The 21,258-nt window shown below is 35.6% G+C and overlaps 1 protein-coding gene across 2 annotated transcripts in view; it reads left to right on the top strand.

Moving 5' to 3' along the window:
* Kdm5 (Lysine demethylase 5) overlaps window positions 1–21,258 on the top strand; it is a 561,081-nt gene that overhangs the window by 288,392 nt on the left and 251,431 nt on the right. For both annotated transcript variants that reach the window (XM_090393222.1, XM_090393221.1), the window contains 2 exons: window positions 5,109–5,259; window positions 6,540–6,657. In XM_090393222.1, the coding sequence (XP_090249348.1) occupies window positions 5,109–5,259; window positions 6,540–6,657 (269 nt within the window). The remainder of the gene's footprint in view (window positions 1–5,108; window positions 5,260–6,539; window positions 6,658–21,258) is intronic.

Raw genomic sequence — 21,258 nt, 5'->3', positions numbered from 1 at the left:
TGCTGATGTAAGCCTCCCAAATTTGGGGCAGTCGCATACAACCAAATTTGTTGAGGTTTGGAGAATTTCTTAGGGCTGAGGCTGATTCCATAAATAGTCTTTCGAATTTGTATTTGCTGCGGTGTATTACTGTAGCTTTCTTCCTCCATAAGAAAACCCACCCATACAGGCAGATACATTCACCAACAATCCCCCCACACACACACAACAATATGGAATAGTGAAAACACTATACAACAGGGCTAAACTAATCTGTTCAAACGACTTGGCCCTAAACACTGAACTAAATCACATCCTCAACAATTTCTCAGCCAATGGCTACCCCTCAAAAAAATCCAAAAAATATTAGAACCTACAAACCACAGATCTCCTCCCCCTCCACAACAAGGATTACGCTAAATCCATCACCATTCCCTACATCCGAAGCGCCTCGGAAAAGATTACCAAAATCTTAAAAAAGCATGACCTGACCTCCTGTTACAAACTTACAGAAAATTGGCATCCCTTATCCGCTCCACTAAAGACCAACCACTTCCCCTAGACCTACCTGGTGTATACCAGGTCCCTTGCAGTTGTAAACTGTCTTACTTTGGCCAAACAGGCAGGACAGCGAATATCAGAATTTCTGAACACAAGGACTACATCCGGTTTCACAAGTACAGCCATTCTGGTCTTGCAGACCATGCTCTGGATACACGCCACAGAATACGGTGGAAGAAAGCTACAGTAATACACTGTAGCAAATACAAATTCGAAAGACTATTTATGGAATCAGCTTCAGCCCTAAGAAATTCTCCAGACCTCAACAAATTTGGTTGTATGCGACTGCCCCAAATTTGGGAGGCTTACATCAGCAGACCTTCAGCCCAACGGCCAAGAACACCTACTTAGCCCACTAGAGGGCACCATCAGGACTTTTAGGAGAACAATAGCTTCATCTCTTCATTCCCAGTTACTGTGTTTGTAGTGCCTACATGCACGTGCCTTTTTTTGTAAGTTCCTTTAGAAGATGGCAACATGACGTTGCCGAAATATCGGAAAATATTTATTAAAGTATAATTTAATTTATATCCTTAACTACGTTATTCAATTCCTTAAGTGTTTTAATAATGCATAACCAACGTATAAGCCTGTCTACGAGTATAAAACTTTAAGAAAGAGATAGTGAATGTTGTTATGGCAGTTTCAGATATTTTGGAATTCGGTTGAAGAGGCTTAATCACAAAGGTAAGCCAACAATCGTTGGCTTACCTTTGTGATTAAGCCACACAATCTTTTGTTAATACTGCACCAATCATATGTTTAAGAGATGGAAACTACCAGCAGAGGAAATGTGGAAATGAGAGCATTGACTTCTACTCGATCTTGGATTGTGCTGTGTGTGTGTGGGGGGGGGGGGGGGGGGGGAGATGAGGTGAGATTTAGGTTCTACATGGAGTGGATGGCAGCCAGTGACTACGACCTGACTGGCGGGGATCTGTTGCCACTGGATTTTTAGAGCTTGGGACATGATTTCCCCAGAAATAAATAATTGCCAAGAGTTTTTTTAATTTTTTTTTTTAAACGTTATCTCTTATGCCTTGGATGGAAGTGAAGATGACACTATTTGAGTAGGTGACTCTTTGTTTTCATTTAATTACAGAGGCATTGTTGCTAAAGATTCAAATATATCATGTGATGAAGGTGAGTGGCTGATCGCATAAATAATGTCGATAATTAAAATTTAAATGCATTCATTTTATAATTATAGTGTGCAATTATAATGAATAATGAGGATTTAATTATAAATGTCAATTTAGTTTTTTTCTGAAAAAAAATCCCCACACATATCTTGCACCATGCTTTTTTCAGTTTAATTTTGAGGAGAAAAGTGAGTTTATACAAGTAAACAGTATATCTAAACCACCAAGTTGGTGATTATGACAAACTCAGATGCTTGGAGCAGTGGCATCCCATAAGAATCTGCAAGAAATGTTAGCAGTGCATGCAAAAAGGTCAAGGGTAATAATACAAACAGGATTAGATCACATACTCATGGTCAAAAGAATAAATGAGGTGTGAGTTTAATGTTTAAGTAGCATCATTAAGCAAGAGGTTCAAAAAAGCAAATGTGTTGTGGATGGTGTGAGTGCGAAATTAGCTGAGCAAGCCAAAGGAAACCCAAACAAGTTATTTTTTTATGTGGTGGGGTAAGAGGAACATGATTGTAAAACAAACAGTGATGGTAGAAAAGTGATAGAAAGAAGAAACAGCTGAATTATAATGATTGATGTGACACAAGGATCGATATGAGAATAGAGAAAGACGAACTTGTGTAAGTAAACTTCGTGGGAATGCAGCCATAGGATTGGATGAGATATCTGCTGTTATGTCATAGGAAAGTGCAAAAGAAATGGCATTACGTTAACCAGGCTGTTTATTTTAAAATCTCACCACTGGCAAAGTTCCAAGAGAATAAAAAGAGGTCAAGCTAGCCCTGGTACATAAAGTAGGCAGAAGTAGCAAATTACAAATTAATTAATATCTTGGGAATGGTGGTCAAGTGTTTGTTTTTTAATGTGCAAAAATGAGGAATTGACAGATCAAATACGATACTCCACGGTGAACAGCATGGCTATGAGAAGAGAAGTATCATTTTAATAATTTAGTTACTTTCTGCAATGAAGTGACAATGTAGGTTAAGGGAAATAGCTACACCATGATGTTGTTAAACTTTGCTGAAGCATTTGACTGTATACTGCATGGAACTGTATTACATTAGTTCAAGCAAATCGAAATGGACATAAAGCTAAAACAGTGATGGATAGAGTAGTAAATCATAGAGTTGAAACAAAAATGCAAGTGAACCAGGGTATGTAATTGGCTTTGTATCTGGGCTTCTGCTGTTTAATTTGCATAATTTAATGATATTGGGAATGATTTGATCAGAAATATAGTTATTTGCTGACTGCTAAACTAGAGAGGACAATAGATAATGTGGATTTTTGCAGTTGACAGTGAATAGCAGAGTTGAAGTCCAGAGGACATTAAAAAGTTGCCAACACATAGCTAAACAATTGCCTGGATGTTAAATGCATTGATAGGATGATAAGAAGATAAGATCATATGTAGACTATTGAGCACAAATTTGGTTTCCTGGTTTCTTGAGGATATGGAAGTAGTGGAAAGGATTCAGGATCTAGAGACCAGAATGGTGGATGATTTGTGCAGTTCACCTTACTATGATGGACTGAAGATTTGTAGGGTACGAAGTTTAGTTCATTGGCACAAAAGTGAGAATCTGGTAGAAAACTTCGAACAGTTTCCTGTCTCGTACCATTGTTATATTTTCGAAATTTCTACACCTTCATTGAGTCTCTTGAGAATTAAGATACTACAAATTAGTAATATTAACTAATACATAAAAAAAAGCCTTCATCCTTAATGTAGGGTACCAAATTGTAAGATGTTTCTGGAATACTATTTCCAAGATTGGCAGAATACTAAGCAGAACAGCAGTTTCTTGGCCAATGGTGGATGCTCACGCATCATTTGATGCTTATGGTAAACAGCTGTCCCGTCTTGTGCAAGTCCATAGGCAAAAATCTCTGGCATAGTTCACCATGAATTTAACCAAAAGGCAAAGTATTTCCTAGACAAATACTTTTTTAAAAGAGCTCTTTTTTTCTTTTCTTTTGTATTTTCTTTTCTTTTTTTTCTGATGTATTATAGATTTTGTAACTCCTCCTCTTGTGAGATGATGAATAATACATATTGAAATTGTTTTCTATTAGCACAAATTTTTTGTGGTATTATATGAGGATGGTCTCAAAAGTTCTCGGCCTTGACCATAGATGGCAACACTTGGCACAATTTTTTTTTTCTAAGTTTGTACATCTGTCATAAGCATCCATGTGAAATTGCAAGTCATTCTATCAAGTAGTTTGTTTTATACATCGGTCCGAAGCAAAAGTGTTGTCTGTATCCCTTGAAATGGTTGAAATTGAGTTTCGTACGGTTATAAAATTCTTTGCAAAAGAAGGTTTAACGCCAAAAGAAATTCATTCAAGGTTCATAAAAGTTTATGGGCACTCTTCTACTTCGTTTTCGACAATTAAGAAATGGGCTGCCGAGTTTAAACGTTGCCATAGCAGCCTTGAAAATGATCCATGTAAAGGACGTCCAAAAACACCAAAAATCATTGATCAGTGCACAATATGGTATTGGATGACCGGCGAGTCAAAGTGTGAAATTGCTGAGACTATAGGCATTTCAAAAGAACGTGTAAGATATATTTTGCATGAAGAATTGCAAATAAAAAAGCTTTATACAAGATAGGTGCTGTGCTGATCAAAAATGCACTTGCATGAAAATCTCTGAACAGTGTTTGGAGCCTTTTAAGAATAAAACTGATTTTGTGCGTTGATTTATTACTATGGATGAGACTTGGATTCACCATTACACACCAAAATCCAAACAGCAGTCAAAACAGTGGACAGAAGCCGATTCCATCAGCAGGAAAGGTGTCATTGCATTGGTGTTTTGCGATGCTAAGGACATTCTGTTTATTAATTATCTTGAAAAGGGTAAAACAATAACCAGGGAATATTATTCCGATCTTTTAACCAGACTACATGAAAAAAATAGTGAGAAAAGACCCAGTTTGCAGAAGAAAAAAATCATTCATCAGGACAATGCACTTGCCCACAAAGGTATTCTGACAATGGGAAAATCAAGGGATCTGCACTATGAATTGTTGGAACATCCACCCTATTCCCCAGATTTGGTTCCCTCTGACTTCTATCTCTTCCCAAAACTAAAACTCTTTTCTTCGAATCAAGAGGTGATTGCAGCGGTAGAGGGGTATTTTGCAGATCTTACTGAGAACCATTACAGGGACGGGATAATGGCACTGGAGCATCGCTGGAATAAATGTATTGGTCTTAAAGGAGATTATGTTGAAAAATAAAAATAATTTTGAAATTATAAATTCATTTTTTTCATTGTTAGCCCTCTCTCATATAGAATTTTATTTTTATATAAAAAAACATTGTGTGTGTGTGTATATATATATAAATAATCAGTTTTTATTAATTATATAAACATGATTTTTTTAATCTCTCTTTTAGAACTCTTAGAATTGAAAGAACTGATCCAGGAAGCTGAAGAAAAAAAATTTCCAAAAAGTGAATTACTTCAAGCTGTTATTACTTCTGTAGAAGAAGCAGAAAAATGTGCATCTTTAGCTCAGCAGTTATTGAGCAGGAAGGTTAGGACCAGGTAAGCTTGGGGTCGGGATCTATGCATGTTCACCTGAAATCATGTGATGCTAATCTATAGTTTGTAATGTTACATTTCACTACATCAGGATTGATGAGATATTTGAAAATAAAATTTACTTTGCATCATTTAGCTTCCTTTATTGATATATATTACAGTAACTGAATAATGATTAGAACAAGTTTGTATGCAGAGCTTTTGTTTCCATCTCTAGGTAAATGAAATTTAAAATAAAAAAAAAAAAACTGTTTGTATGTAACAAATATTATATAGTGGGAATAATAATATTCATGCAAAACTAAACATTCAGTGCAAACTTGAAAATTCCTGAAAGCTTTTAAATTCTGAAAATCATGTTGTTCCTATATTTGAAATTTTACAGAGAAAGCAAGGCTATTTTTGGTAATGGAGCACTCCATGTTTTAAGAATTAACCAACTAGTTTACAGAGATGCTAAATAAATGGAATTATATTAAATAAGGATTATTAATTTGACATACCTCTGTGCATTATTTGAAAGTAGGGTTCATTACAGTACTTGCAACCAGGACTATTAGACCGACTTAGTATGTAATTAGTTGTTGAGGATGAAGAACCATGTTGATATACTTATAATGAAAGGTTTGCCCTTATCGTTATGTATAATGCTGTTACATCCTTAGTGCAGTTGGCAATCCAGCTATTTGTATAGGATTTAATAGTGGCTTGCACATCCTCTTACCAATCTTTTCTCATTTGTTCCTTATAATATCATTAAAATTGTCATCATGAACAGGCATCTAGTTCATAATTTTAATATTGTTACTAATTTTTCCAGGTTTTTTAATACTGTTACTAATTATTCGATTTGAAGGCTGAAAAATTTAATATTGTAGGAATTGAGATGCATTGCTTGACCAAATGTATTACTTTCCAGCCACCATGGGCATGGATTGTTTGTTCATCCTTAGACAAAAATGAATTTCATCACCCAGTGTGAGACCACTGTTTACTGTTTCCAGTAAAGGAAACATGAAGTGACTTGAAAATGTTTCACGTTTTGTGTCTAGCAGGGATTCCTGATGGTCATAAAAATTGCATTTTTAACGTAAGTTAAAAATGCAATTTTGATGTTTTGAGGGTTGAAGTCACTGAAAAAAATGTGGCTGGATGTATTTTTGATGATTTAAAATTTTTAAATTTAACCATAAACTTCAAATAATTGTTTTAAATACTCTACTGTGCTACTGTGACATATGATACATTCTTCAACCTGAGGAAACTCTTATTCTTCCTTTCAGAAATCGCCAATCAAGTGATGGTAAACATGTTGCTCGACTTACACTTGAAGATCTACAGCTGTTTTATCAGCAACTAGCCAGTCTCGCTTGTGAAATTAAAGAAGCTGTTCTTGTTAAGGTTTGTATCTTTTATTTTTGAAAATATTATAAAATATTGTTTCCAGTAATAAGTGTTTTGATAAAACAGAAATTTATATTTCTGATAGGAAGACGTTCATTTTACTTTCGCCTGAATACTTAGATTCTCTTATCATTTAACATTAAGATGTGTGTGTGTGTGTGTGTGTATATGAATGTTCAAGATCTGCTAGGTTTGTGGTGCTCATCCACCGAATAGCAATATTACCGATTTTATATTTTTGCATTTATTCTTGTTAAAGGCTCCCCCAATTTTTTCCAGACTTTGCGTGATTCCTAAAAGTAAATACAATATGCTAATGCTTCATGAAAACGACGCTTTTCTAAGTGTAAACATTGCATCACGTTTGCATTAATAGCCTGGGTGTATGTTCAAAATACATACACTTTTGAACCCTTTGAAGAGATGTACCAGATGGTGCAGTGGGTCAAATTCTTGGCATTCTAGTAGTTTTAAACTGCTCAGAAGGTGAGGTAGGGTTAGCTCTGAGACAATAGCACTGAGGCTGTGATTGGTTATTGTGTCAACCAATCCAGTTGAACGTTATCATGAGTTGCTGTTTTTGCTTTCTGAGTTTCATCTGTTTTGACTGCGTGAAATGTGAACTGACGTGGTAAGCAAGTTTTTATATATAATATAGACACATTTTTAATATATAATTTTTGATAAATTTATAACTTTTTTGTCCATATTTACAATGGAAAATGGTATTGTAGTCGAAGGAGGTCCATATCTTCCTATTCCAAATTTTACACTTTTGAGTAATTCAAAGATACCAACCAAATATAGCATTCTCCTTCATTATTGTTTTCTAATATACAGTATCTTAAAATAAACACATTGTTTCCCCCCCCACACACACTCTTTGCAAATTTGGTTGCAATTAATTGATAAAGTATTCTAAGTTATCCTATAATTAATTGCATTAGACAATTAAGATGATCACTGATGTACTATACAATCTTAAAACTTTCATACAGTCATACCGATGTGAAATTTGTACCATAGGTTGCATAAGCCACAACAGCACACTCAATGCCACCGATGTGTGTGCCATATTTGACATAAATAAATGGAAAGATAGAAAGTGTCGTAATTTATAAATTTTATCTTTATGTGGATAAAAAGTATTTTATTTTATAAATTAATCTGTTAATTGTTAAGTCTAGAATACTGTTACATCTTAAATTTTGGTCTTCTGATGAACTGCTCAACGCATCATTTTTCCATTGATAATATCAGTTCTCAAATTTTTCTGTGAACTCTCAATATCAGTAGTCACTAGTCTAATGAGATGTGTTATTTCTAACCCACCTTTTGAATTCATACATTAAAACTAGTTAAAGACTATCTTGTATACTACTAGTGTAGTATTTTAGCTAATTTCTCTCCTTTTCCAGTATAAAATTTACTCATGTGGTTTCCCATCCTACTATCTCATTCAGCTAATATGTATCCATGTTTAATTTCCTATCTTCACTAAAAGTTGTGTTTAACTAGCTAAAATGTTCATTATCATCAGCAGCATCAAATTTCTGATATGTACCCTCAGGAGGTGTACAGGATATTATGATAGTACTACATGAAAAAGCTAAGTCATCACTAACTTCTTGTCAACAATTTTCCTCCAAATTAATCTGGTATCTGTCAAGACTCCAACATTATTGTATCTTGTATTTCTGTCTTCTAAGGCACTTGTATTGATCTACTTGCATCTCTTTTTCCTGCCAAACTGGCAGAGAACTTGTTTTGCTAATCTTTTCTCTCCCATTCTGTTTAGGTGACCACACTATCCGAGATTAGCTCTGCTAACACATTCCTGAATGCTAACAATGTCATGTTCATTCCTAATATCCTCATTTTTAATGATACTGCCAAAGATGCCCTCTATTACTCTTCCAATCTTTCTGAGAATTCTTATATCTGTGGTCTCTAGTCTTTGATCAAGTGTTTTAGTTCTTAACTGCTCTCAGTTTATCTTCACTAAAAATTGTGCATAAATAGCTGAAATGTTTTACTTGCTCTGTATATTCTCCAGTGAGGATGCAATTGATGTTTTCAGCATTGTCTGTGTCTTTTTATTGCTGATTTTCATACGAAATTTATTATAACTCTTCCATTTAGCCAGATAATACTGCAGACTTATACTGGATTTATTTAGACGTTTAACATCATTTGCATAAAAATCTGATATCAAATCTTTTCCTTCATAATGTGATCCATATAGATGATAAATAACATTGGAGATAACATGCAACCTCGTAGCACACCTGATTTTGCATCAAACGATTTTTCATATAATGCCCCATTTGCATCATATAACTGTAGTGTTGCTCAACTATTTGTCTTAAAATAAATCTAATCTTGACAACCTCTGTATGGCCTGAATTCAGAATGTCCTTCACCATCTCTAATTTTAGAGATATTGAAGATGATAGGACTCTGTTGAAAACCATTAAGAAAAGGAAAACCTTGGTCACATATTAAGCCATGAATCCCTATTAAAAATACTTCAGAAGGAATGATACTAGGAAAAAGATGAAGAGGAAAATAAAGAACAGATTGGAAGGGAAATATTAATGACTGGACCGTTTTGTCTTATGAAGGATGTAAGAGAGAAGCACAAAACCATACGTGATGTAAGCTCATGATAGTCAACCTCCTGGAAGTAGATGACACTTGACAAGACAGTACTATGAGAGCTCTACTGCAATCATCTGGAATTTAACCCTCTGACCAGGCCTTCTGAATTATGCAGTGTAGCCATTATAAAGCCTCCATTTTTTTCTGTATTTAGTTATTGTGCACATCTAACAGTTTCTTCACAAGAAAACAAAAGTTTTCTATGTTTCTGAAAACTGTTTTTCATAGTTTTTTTTTAATTTTTGATTTTACATTCAAAATGTGTTAACCAGTTTTCTCATGTCTTAAGGGATTTGATTATAGCATCTGCATTAATTAGAGAGGTGAGCTGAATATGTTCATTTTGTTATTAGTTTTTATGTCATTTCTCCTTCATAATGTTATCCATGTAGATGATCTATGGATGTAGATAAATTAATTCTAACCATAGAGCTTAAGTATGGACTATATATTGCTGCATAATATTTCATTTATATTGTGCACAGCCATATATAGCCCATACTTAAGCTATAAGTCAATAGTTGGAATTGTTTTGAACAGTTGGTCTTGTGGGGCGGGGAGTGGTATGGCCCCATGGAAACTTGGGGCATTTCATCAAAAAAAAAATAAAAATAAAAAATACTGGCCTGAATATGCAATTAAGAATCATATTATGGTTGTTTGTAGATAGATAAGATTTGAAATTTCAGGTTTCAAAGAAGCCAAGTTACTTTGGCTGTGATGACAGGCCATTTATATCTAACTTGCAAGTGGGGGGGGGGGTATATTTCTGTAATTCATGACAACACTTGTTTTACATGAACTTTACTTGTTCTTGTGTAGCATTCTCACCCACCATTTTTCTTAGTTTTTTTTTTCAAGAATACTTGGCAAAAATCTTATCTATACCGAACAGGGAGATTCCTCTGCAATGCTCAATTCTTTTTCATTTCTCCTTTTGTGAAAGTGTACTATGCTAGTTCCGATCATCTGGAATTCAACCTTCTGGTTAGGCCTTCTGAAATTATGCAGTGTAGCCACAGTAAATCTTATATATATCTCTATAATTGAGCATTTCTGGTCAAATATACCCTTCAGCAAGCTTTCAACATTCAAGTTTGTGCTGCCTTTTTTTTCTGTATCAAACATTGATGTGTACTCCTAATTGCATTCCCTTTTCAATTTTTTCCACCACTGTGCTGTCACTACATGTTTCATTTAGCAGTCTTTCAAAGTAAATCCTCCTTTTCACTTTCATTTACTGCATTGCAAATCTCTTGAATATTTCTACCACTGTTCTGTCACTGCTCATCTCACTTAACAATATTTCAAAATAATTGCTCTAGACATCCTAAATATCTTTGTCTTCACTTTTTCAATCACTTATCATTTGATTCCTCTTCTGCTATTCTTGATTCTAACCAAAGTTCTTCCATGACTTTTCATTACCTACTTTTACTCATAGCATTGCTGTCTTACATTTTCTAAGAACACATGGCGGCTGATGTTAGAAACTTAAGAGTATAATTTCTTTAATTTCTGGTGATCACACAATATAAAGCCTCTCCCAGTCAAGTCATCCTCACTTTCCCTTGGTAATGGCCTGTTTCCACAAACAGGTATCTGTTGGGGCAAATATTTTTGCTTTAAATACATATTATCTTCCCTAGTTGTGAGGAAATGCCGACTAGACCTCTCTGTGGTATTTCATTTCATTGCCCAGTGAAACACTACTACCACCACCATCATGCTTTTTGGAGGTGTGAAGTGGCTTCTGCCATGTTTCATTCCCATGAGTAGGGCTCCCAGTCGCTGTCTCCTAACCCTCTCTTCTCATTATGCTGTTATCATTTTCAGTTAGGGACCTGGTTTCTGTTCCATTTGAGGATATAGCAGTAAAACAGTTTTCTGTTTTATAGTGTGCACGGGACTGAGCTCAGTGGCAGTGCATCTGTTGAAGGCTTCCTGGCAAACAATCCTGAATAATCCTAATAATGCTGCAACTTACCCTGTCGTATTGTGCCTCGAGGGAGACTGGGTCAGTGGTATGCAGGGGGCACTATCTAAGGTCACATTTGGAGTTTTGGCACACTGTGAGTAATGTACATAAATCTCTCATCCTGGTTGCATGCCCCCTTTGATTTTTCTGAATCAACCACCCTACACATGAAAGTCAGTTATAAAATGCTTCAGTTTTAACTGCAGATACAAAAAAATTTCATAAAAAATAGCAAAACAATTTTTTTATATTTTAAAAAATGACAAAAAAAATTGAACAAATAATAACCCACCCAAAATAATACCAAAACTTTCTCTAATAAGCAACACGCATATTAATTTCACCAACATTTGAAGCATTAATACAAAAATTAGTGACATACATCACCACTTACAGACATCAAAACCTGATCTATTTTTCCTAACAGAACCTCAGTTGGCATCCTCCACGACCATAGTCCACCTCAATTATCCCAGTTACATCCTATACGATGTGTAGGATGTAGCTGGGACTACTACCTCATTCTACATTTTGCAAAAGGATAGAATATCTGCTTTTGTTGAACTTAGAATCCCTGGTTTTGATCTACTCTGGCTCAAGATTTCCTTACCTCACTTCACAGCCTTCATTTGCTGCCTTGACTGCTCACCTCACTCTGACAATCCTGCTGCCCTTTTTGACTACCTATCACTAAAAATTGATTTCTTACAAACTTATTACCCATGTGATGCTAAATTCCCAAATTTCTGCTTTGGGACTTTAACGTCCATAACATTGGCTCCCCTACTCCATCTTCACAGATCAAGCTGATAGGGAAGCCGAATCATTTGCCATCAGCCTTCCTTCCCCACTCTACTGCAATCCCCTACAACCTTAAAAGGTAGGAGTACAACCTTCTACCCTTTAAGAAACATATCAACAAGCTACATTTTCTTCTTAATCACTTGCCCACACATTCCACACTAGTGGTATAGGTCTTCTGACCTTTCTTGCACAGGGTTAACATGCACATGAAAAAAAAAAATTGGAGTTTTGGTTTTTCTATGCTTGTAGGGAACTGTTTTGGTTGCCATCACATTGGCAGCGACCAGTTTGTAAACTGTATTTCTCTGTTACTTCTGCTTCTTTTCCATTGATGATTCTTGTCTTCAAATCTTTTGAATTTAATATATTGCCACTTTTTGAGGGTAGTACCTGTTTACTGAAAAGTTTGGCCATAGATGGATATTAAAACCTCTGTTTTAAACTCTTTTTGATCATGTAAGATTTAAAGAAGTAACACAGGAAATTAAGAATTGCATTACTTGAGAAAATCAGAAATTATAAGAATAACTGGAGTGTTGGTCACAGCAAGCATGCTTCAACATCCATAACATTGCTGTTTTTTTTAAGAAAACCAGAAATCAGTAAAACAGAGGTCAGCTGTCAGAACAAATTCAACATAATAAAATTAGTTTAATCCTTTATACAAGTGTGAGCAAACAGAGTTTGCGCCTGAAAGTATCTTCAGGACTGGGGTAAGGTGGTACAACACCAGGGCAACTCGTTGCAAAGGTGGAGCAAGCTACCAACACTCCTATTCAGTATCTCCTATAATGCAAAACACATCTCCTTGCGGATATGTCTAATGTTATGCATTAAGGGAAGGGCCACTACCCAGACTAGTTTCGACCTGTATTGAGGTCTCTTCAGTGAGAGCCAGGCCCAAGTGGAGATACCAGGCAGAAGCATTAGCAGGTCATCTCTACCTATAGGCGTTGCCAAATGGCGTGCCACCCTTTTTTAATAAATTACTCTGGATTTAGAGAAAGATGTTGAAAGTTTATTTTTCACTTGGTTAGAGTATAATAAAATTAGTTTAATCCTTTATCCAAGTGTGAGCAAACAAAGTTTGCACCTGAAAGTATCTTCAGGACTGGGGTAAGGTGGTACAACACCAGGGCAACTCGTTGCAAAGGTGGAGCAAGCTACCAACACTCCTACTCAGTATCTCCTATAATGCAAAACACATCTCACTGGCTCTGGCTCTCTCTCTGAAGAGACCTCAATAAAGGTCAAAACTAGTCTGGTTAGTGGCCCTTCCCTTAATGCATAACATTAGACATATCCGCAAGGAGATGTTTTGCATTATAGGAGATACTGAGTAGGAGTGTTGGTAGCTTGCTCCACCTTACCCCAGTCCTGAAGATACTTTCAGGCACAAACTTTGTTTGCTCACACTTGGATAAAAGATTAAACTAATTTTATTATACTCTAACCAAGTGAAAAATAAACTTTCAAATTCAACACAGGTGAAAAGAAACAGTTAATATATAATTAAAAAAAAAAAAAAGTTAGATGATGGATTGTGTTGTTCTCTGGTGTAGAGTCCTCCTTTGTCCTGGTACTCTCCTTTAGTGTGGCATGTAACAATAAAAAGGTACTTATGGCATCTCTTTTATAATTAAGAAGTATTAATGGAAAAGAGAACTATTATTATGGACTACTCCAGTTAGTCCTTAGATTCATCAAGGGAGGCCCTAAACTGTCAAGAATTATCCAACATTTGCACAGTATCTATCATACTTACTTTTGAATTCATTCACAATCATGGCACTCACAACCAACTCTGGCAACCTATTCTGCTCATTTACTACTCTCCAAGCTAAAAACCTAGTTCTAACAGCCTTTTTAACTACACTCTTACTCAATTTCCATGGAAGACCTCTAGTTCCCCTACCACCAGACCTGTTCTGAAAAATTGCCTCTGAATTAATCTTGTAAAAAAAAAAAAAATCTCAGTAATTTGTCTCAATCATATCACCCCTTTTCTGCCTATCAACCTGTTTCTGTAACCCTCAAATTTTCAACCTGTTCATGTAAAGATCATTCCATAGACATGCCATCTTGGTCACTTGCCTCTGGATCCTCTTCACCTCCTTCTCATCACCAAGAAACCCTGGCAGCTAGATTTGCACACAGTAGTCAAGGTGGTCTTATCAAGGCTCGATAAAGAGGAACAATAACCTGTTTGTCTTTGCTCATCAAAATATTCTTCAGTAACCAAGTAATCTGATGAGCTGGTTTAGCCATTGTCTGGCTTCATCAATTTCCTGGAGTACAGTTCCACCAATGTGGTATACAGCTGGTAATCTTTTCAACCCAACATGCATAACTCCACACTGTCACATTAAACTGATATCCATTCTCCTTTGCCCAGTCTGCCAATCTGTCCAAATCATCCTGCAAAATTTTGACTCATCTGTATTAACTATTGCTCTACCAACTTTGCATCATTGGCAAACAACTGAACAGTTCCTCTCATATCCTTTACTATATTAACGTTTACATTCTAGAAAAGCTCAAAGATCTATCGGAAAACATCATTAGCTATGTTATGGGAAAGAATACAATTCACAAGGTATGCTCTGAGCCAAGTTGGTTCTTTGTGTCTTGATTTATACTACTCTCTAACAGCATAGATGCTTACCTATGGTCCCGTCTAGATAATATGATCAGTGATACATACAGTAAAACTTATCTAAGCATATCAAGCTTATCCAAGCATACCTAAAACAGGCATATCAACAAATTTACCTCTTTATACGAGAAGATTTTAAAATCGAGAGCTACTCTACCCGATGTTAAGATACTTTTCAGATCACAACTTGACAACTACAGAAGCTAGCATATGAAAATAAAAAAAAAGGGGGGGGGAGGGTTTAATTTTGCAGTTACACCAGAGCACATTCCTAAAATAGATATTATGTGTAAGGTAAAAAAGGCCCTTTACTTTCTACCTGAACCTATTGCAAATGACATTAGATTAAAGACTGTGATTCTTCTCATCCTCCTAAAAAGAATATCAGCTCCTTAGAAAAAAGAGCACTGTCTAATTTAAAGAAGAATAAAGATATTATGGTACTTAAGGTTGTCAAAGACAATTCAACTGTTATCTTGAATACAATGGATTATATGTCCAAAATTTCAATTCTACTTTCTGATACCTCAACTTACTGTCAATTAGATTCTGACCCTACTTGGACGAACCATGTAGAAATTAACAACCTTTTACGAAACACGACTACATGGCCCACGGATCTTAAGAAAAAAATTGAAATCCATTCATCCATTAACTTCACATTTATATGGGTTGCCAAAAGTACAGAACACCAATATTTCTCTTCAACCAATCGTAGATGGTGTTAGGTCACCAACTTATTTGTTATCAAAACATCTTGCTCATCTTCTAAAGGAGCACATGAGATACACGGATGCTTATATCAAAAATATGCAACACTTCTATGTCAAGAACAGACATTCTAGCTAGTCTAGATGTTGTATTGTTATTTACAAATGTTCATGTGAGTGAAGTAATGGCACTTATATATATAATCCGTTCCCTCAAGACATCTCTTAACTCTATAAACACTGTCCGAACTCAAATTTTTTCCAATGGAATGGAAAAATCTACAAACAACTTTTGGGCCTTGCAATGGGAAGTCCTCTATCTCCTCCTTGTGTGGACTTATTCATGGAAAAGTTCGTAAATGACGTCTTGTTATCGACAAATCCTAAACAGTCAGTTTGGTAGAGGTATTTAGACTACATATTCATAATATGAAAACACAGTGTAACTGAGTTATGATTTTCTGGCATCTATTAATTCCTTCCCATAAAATCAAATTCACCTTAGAACTTGAGAATGAAGGATAATTACCTTTTCTAGACATTTTAATTATGAAACGAGCAGATGAAGGCATTTCTCTTAGTATGTACCGTAAGCTGATCCACACAGGTCGTTACCTGCATTTCTCATCGTTACATCATATTTCACAAAAATTGGGCATTGTACATACATTAAAAAAGAGGGCAATCTCTATAAGAGATGAAGGAACATTAAGAGAGGAATTACATTTTATTCTCCAACTATTGATCAGCAATGGATATCCTAAAACAATAGCAAGAAGAATATTACTCTCTAATCTCTCTCTCTACAACAAATCCATAATATTCATTACATAACTTCAATTTCCATTCCTTTTGTTGGCGAACCTTCACAAAAAAAAATGGCTAACCTCCTGAAATCTCATGACATTAGAGTAGCCTTCAAAACAATTATCACAATACAAAATCTATTACGCTCACCCAAGGACCACAACTTTTTCAACAAACATCCTGGAGTTTACAACATCCGATATTCTTGTGACCTTAATTACATAGGTCAAACTTCAAAAAGTTTAGAAATAAGACAATAGGAACATATTGGAGACGTCAACAACAGAAGACATTTCAGGGTTGGCATTCCATTTCTCAAACACTCACTGCAACATTGAATGGGATGAGAGCTCCATGCCATATATAGAAGAAGACTACAGCTCTTGCAACATAAGAGGCTATAGTGGTAATCCACTCACAAGATACCCTAAACAGAAACCAAGGGATGATTCTGTGTGACATTTGAAAATCACTTATTAGATCTCTAAAAACATCACAGTTTAATTTTTCTGCTAACTATCGGATGCACCTGCTGAACAATTACAGAATTCTGCTGCATGCCACTAGTCTCAGGCCTTCTTTTGTAATCTACTCCGGAATGAACTACTCTGATATCTCTCCATCAACCATCCTATATCCATCTCCATGTGTTGCAGTTTACTGATTAGAATTCCATGTGGTATCCTGCCAATGGCTCAAAGTCCAACAGTATCACTGTAAACCCATTACCCTTATCCAACTCAGCTGTCATTTGATTATAAATCGTGAGCAGGTTATTGAGGCATGACTTACTCTTCGCAAAACCATGCAGTATCCCATTTCCATCTGTCCATTCTTGTATTTTGCTCTTAACAAAAATTCCTGATATGCTGATGGGGGTCGGTAATTTACCACATTAGTCTTGGAACCTCCTTTATGCAATGGAACTATTTTCCCTTCTTTCCACCCTCTTGGGACTAACCCAGAGCTGAGACTTGGATTAAACAATATGGTCAATGGCACTGGCAATTCCCTCGCAGCTTCATGTAAAACTTGAGTTTGTATACCATCCAGTCCCACAGCTGTATACATTAAGGTTCTCTAATAGGATTTATACAAAAACCGACTTTTGAAAAAACTGGTTTTCGAATTCCAGTTTTTCCAAAAAATCGATTAAACCAGTTTTCGAATTTTTACAAAAAAAAAAATTATAATAATAATAATTAAAACAGTAAAAAAAAATTTATACTTATTTAAAAAATTTTTCAGTTTATTTAATATTTATGGAACTACAAAAATATAACAAAATAAAATATACTCCATACAAAACCAAATAAATAAAAAAAAAAAAACTAAACGAACTAAAATCCATACAAAACATAAATTATAAATTTTTATTTCATTTAGTATTTTTTTTCAAAAAAAATGATTTCAAAAAACAAAATGTCCATGAAATGATTACTTAATCTTGTTCTTATTCTAGATACAAAATTGCCTGAAATAGAAAATACTTCACTGGCTACTGAACTTGCTTTTATCGTTTTCAAGGCATCAAATAATAAATCTAAATTCTTTGTTCTTTTATTGGTTGCCTCAAATACTGAAAATTCGGCCTTCAGTGTCTTCTGATTGGATATTATTTCTTCAGGTTCCTAAAGAAACCTATGAATTGATTTTTCCATGGCTTCTTTTAGAGCCCTGATGAATATATTCATCGTTGGAATCTGTTTCCATACAAGAATTGGGATATATTCTAGACAGTATTTTTCCAGATAACTTAGTAATACCGAGTTTTGAAGTTAGTGGAAATACACTAGATTTCTTTGCTGAAATATTTTGTGGATTTTGCCAATATAGCAAAAGAGTTACTAATCCAACTTGTCTTCTTTCTTGAATTTATACTTCTAAAGCATTTAATAATTTGGAATTAATTTCATTCTAAGTTTTTTAGTTCATTTAACAGAAATTCAAATATGCCTTCACTTGTTAACAAATTGGCATCTCACTGCCCTAAGGCCTCAGCTGCTAGATGTACTGGTCACAACACTTGAAGCTCCATGATTTTAGGATATTGAGTTTCATTCCACATATGAGAAGCACCAATATCATTCAAAGCTAAAACAACACATTCTTTTAATGTTATAAATTTTTCAATCATGGCCTCTAAACTATTCCATCTTGTTTGGCAGTCACAAATCAGACTTAATTCCTATCCTTCTTCTTGTTTTACATAATTCTGAAGGATGCTATCTCTTATGGGAGATATTCTAAAAAATTTGCAAATTTTTCTAATTTGGGAAAATGATTGTTTGTAATTGTCAGACAACATACGGAATCTACAGTCGGTATCTAGATCAAGAAAATTTAAAAAATCCTCGTCATAGTCATCTTTACACTGTCATCTTCCGATTCCTCACTTGTAACATATACATTGGTTTCAAGTCAAAATGTTAACGTTTTTGATTAAATAATTAATTTTAGATATTAATTCTAGTATCTAAAACCAGTTTTTTTTTTTTTAAAAAAACTGGTTTTCGAATTTTACAATTTTATCCAAAAAAAAAAAAGGTTTTTAAAAACCGACAAACCCTATTCTGTAATATGATATGCACCTCCATTTCATTTACCTCAGTTCCCATATAAGCCTTTATCTCTCTCATTTCTGCAATATCACCACCTGGATGATATACTCTTGCAAAGTGTTCACTTAGTAATTCTACTATTTCATTTCCATACAAGAATTGGGATATATTCTTGTATGGAAACAGTCAGTTACCTTCTTACCATTGGCATTCATTACATTCATTCTGCCATAAACATTCTTTTACTTGCAGCATATTGTTAGATCCTGAATGCAGAGCTTTACAAATAAATTCTTTATTCAGGATTTAACATGACAAACTACTACTTATTAAGGAGATATCTGCACATCGGCTAATAATTATAAAGTGTTGTTTTATGTTTTGTAATAATGTATAGTCCATGTGTGTGATATAGTGAGTTATTGCTAGGTTATTTGTAATTCCCAAGTAAGCTGTCTAGTACTATGTGAAATTCCGAGAAGAGTTTATAATAGTAATCCGGAATAATCGCGTATAATCGGTACGAGTCGAGCGTAATGATGGAGGCTATACCTACGCGGAAATATGACGTCAGAGCGCCTACCTAGAATAATGTAACCAGACAGGTTAGCGAGAGTGTACGATTACCCAAGGGGCATGAATGATTGGGTTCGTGGGTGAAAACCGCATTGAATAGAGGGCACCCGAATAGGGCGAATAAAGGACGATGCACGCTGTTTTACGGGGATTTTTGATCTTCGAGTTTAAGGGGGGAGTTGGTCAGAGATTCGTGAGAGAGCGGTGGGTCGGCTACGGTAATGACGGATGGCAGGTTCTTTTCTTGAGAATGCTTGAAGATTTTCAAGCGGAGCTGATCGCGATATGACAGCCTATGTGGAATCGAGCCTTAGCAGAATGTCCCATTAGAGAAAGTTTCCTGCGGAGCGGTAGACAGCACGCAACAGTCGGAAACGATTAGAAGAAAAAGCGTAGTACATCGCCAGGCGCAAAGACAGCCGAAGAATATGCAGTAAGGTAATCCAGACCTACATGAGATGGTGGCATGAAATCTGAAAGGATCCGGTAATGTAAGAGTTTTCGTTCTATGTTAAAAATTTGTTTAGAAGAACAAGAAATTTGTGTGTGTTGTAACTAAAGGAAACTAGTAGAGAACTTTTAGTGAGAATTTGACTGAATTAATTAAGCCCTTGTGGAACAAAGAAGAGTTGTTAAATAGGCAGTGATTGGTTAACAAAGTCACACACAAATTGATTTTTTTTCAAGAAGTCCAATCCCAGCACAATTTGTTGGCCCATTCCTGAGATCTCGGGGAGAACTATCAGTCCATGCATAACGCTTATGAGGAAACAAGGCATAGAAATATTTACATTAATTTTTGTGGTGGAACAAAGTTCCACCCTGGCAATTCCCATGATTTTGTGGGGTTGTTTAAGTTCAACCAAGCTATCATTATTCAGGGTGCCTAGCTTTTTGAAGAGCGAATGAGGGATGACCGAAATATGTGCTCCAGTGTCGAAGAGGAAATTGCAAGGGATATTCTCTATGAAACCTTCAACCAAGGTAAGGTTCTCTTCATCTTGCATCTCTGTGGCGCTCACGCTCTGCATCTTGCAGAGCTTTCCCTCAATGTTGAAATTTGGAGCGCCAACTGATGCTTTGATTTGCCTTTGGGGGTCCCCTCTCCTGAGGCTTCTAATATTGAATTTCTTAGATCAGTGATATGTACCATGTCCCCCAATATTCTCTCTCTTTCTTTGACCACCTCATAGCATTTATCAAGGCTTTCTGCTCCATTCTGCAGTGCACATTCTTGCAGTTCATGGGAGAGGCCTGTTCGAAATTGTTGGAGCGCTACCCACTCAATGTGGTCTCGATCCCCTGGTGAGGTCCTCATTTATTGGGTGAGAGTCAGTATTCTATTGAAAAAAGTATTGACTCTCTCCCCTTTTCCTTGGAAGCACTTGTAAAGCTTGCCAAGTACTTGAACAATTCCTCCCTTCTTTGAGAATTCAGATATCAGAATTTTCTTGAATTGTTCATATCTCAGGGTTCTCCTTAGGGTGAGTTGTGAGTAAAGAACTTTCTTCGCTTTCCCCTTTAGCCTTCTACGTATGATCATGAGGAGTTGTATGTCGCTTCATTGGCCCATTTCTCTGAGCTCCTTGACGTGTTTAAAGAATATGTGCACACAATCATCTCCCTCTCCAGAAAATTGTGGGAACACATGTAGGGGATCAATCATTCTAAGAAACTCTGATATCTGAATTCTCAAAGAAGGGAGGAATTGTTCAAGTACTTGGCAAGCTTTACAAGTGCTTCCAAGGAAAAGGGGAGAGAGAGTCAATACTTTTTTTACATTACCGGATCCCTGAAGGGATCCGGTAATGTAAGAGTTTTCGTTCTATGTTAAAATTTGTTTAG

Source organism: Typopeltis vanoorti, chromosome 5, assembly GCF_054136105.1.
Source record: "Typopeltis vanoorti isolate ZY-2024b chromosome 5, IOZ_Tvanoo_1.0, whole genome shotgun sequence".
In the NCBI taxonomy this organism is placed as follows: domain Eukaryota; kingdom Metazoa; phylum Arthropoda; class Arachnida; order Uropygi; family Thelyphonidae; genus Typopeltis; species Typopeltis vanoorti.
Note: the sequence above shows the minus strand (reverse complement) of the source record. Positions and strands in the feature narration are given on the sequence as shown.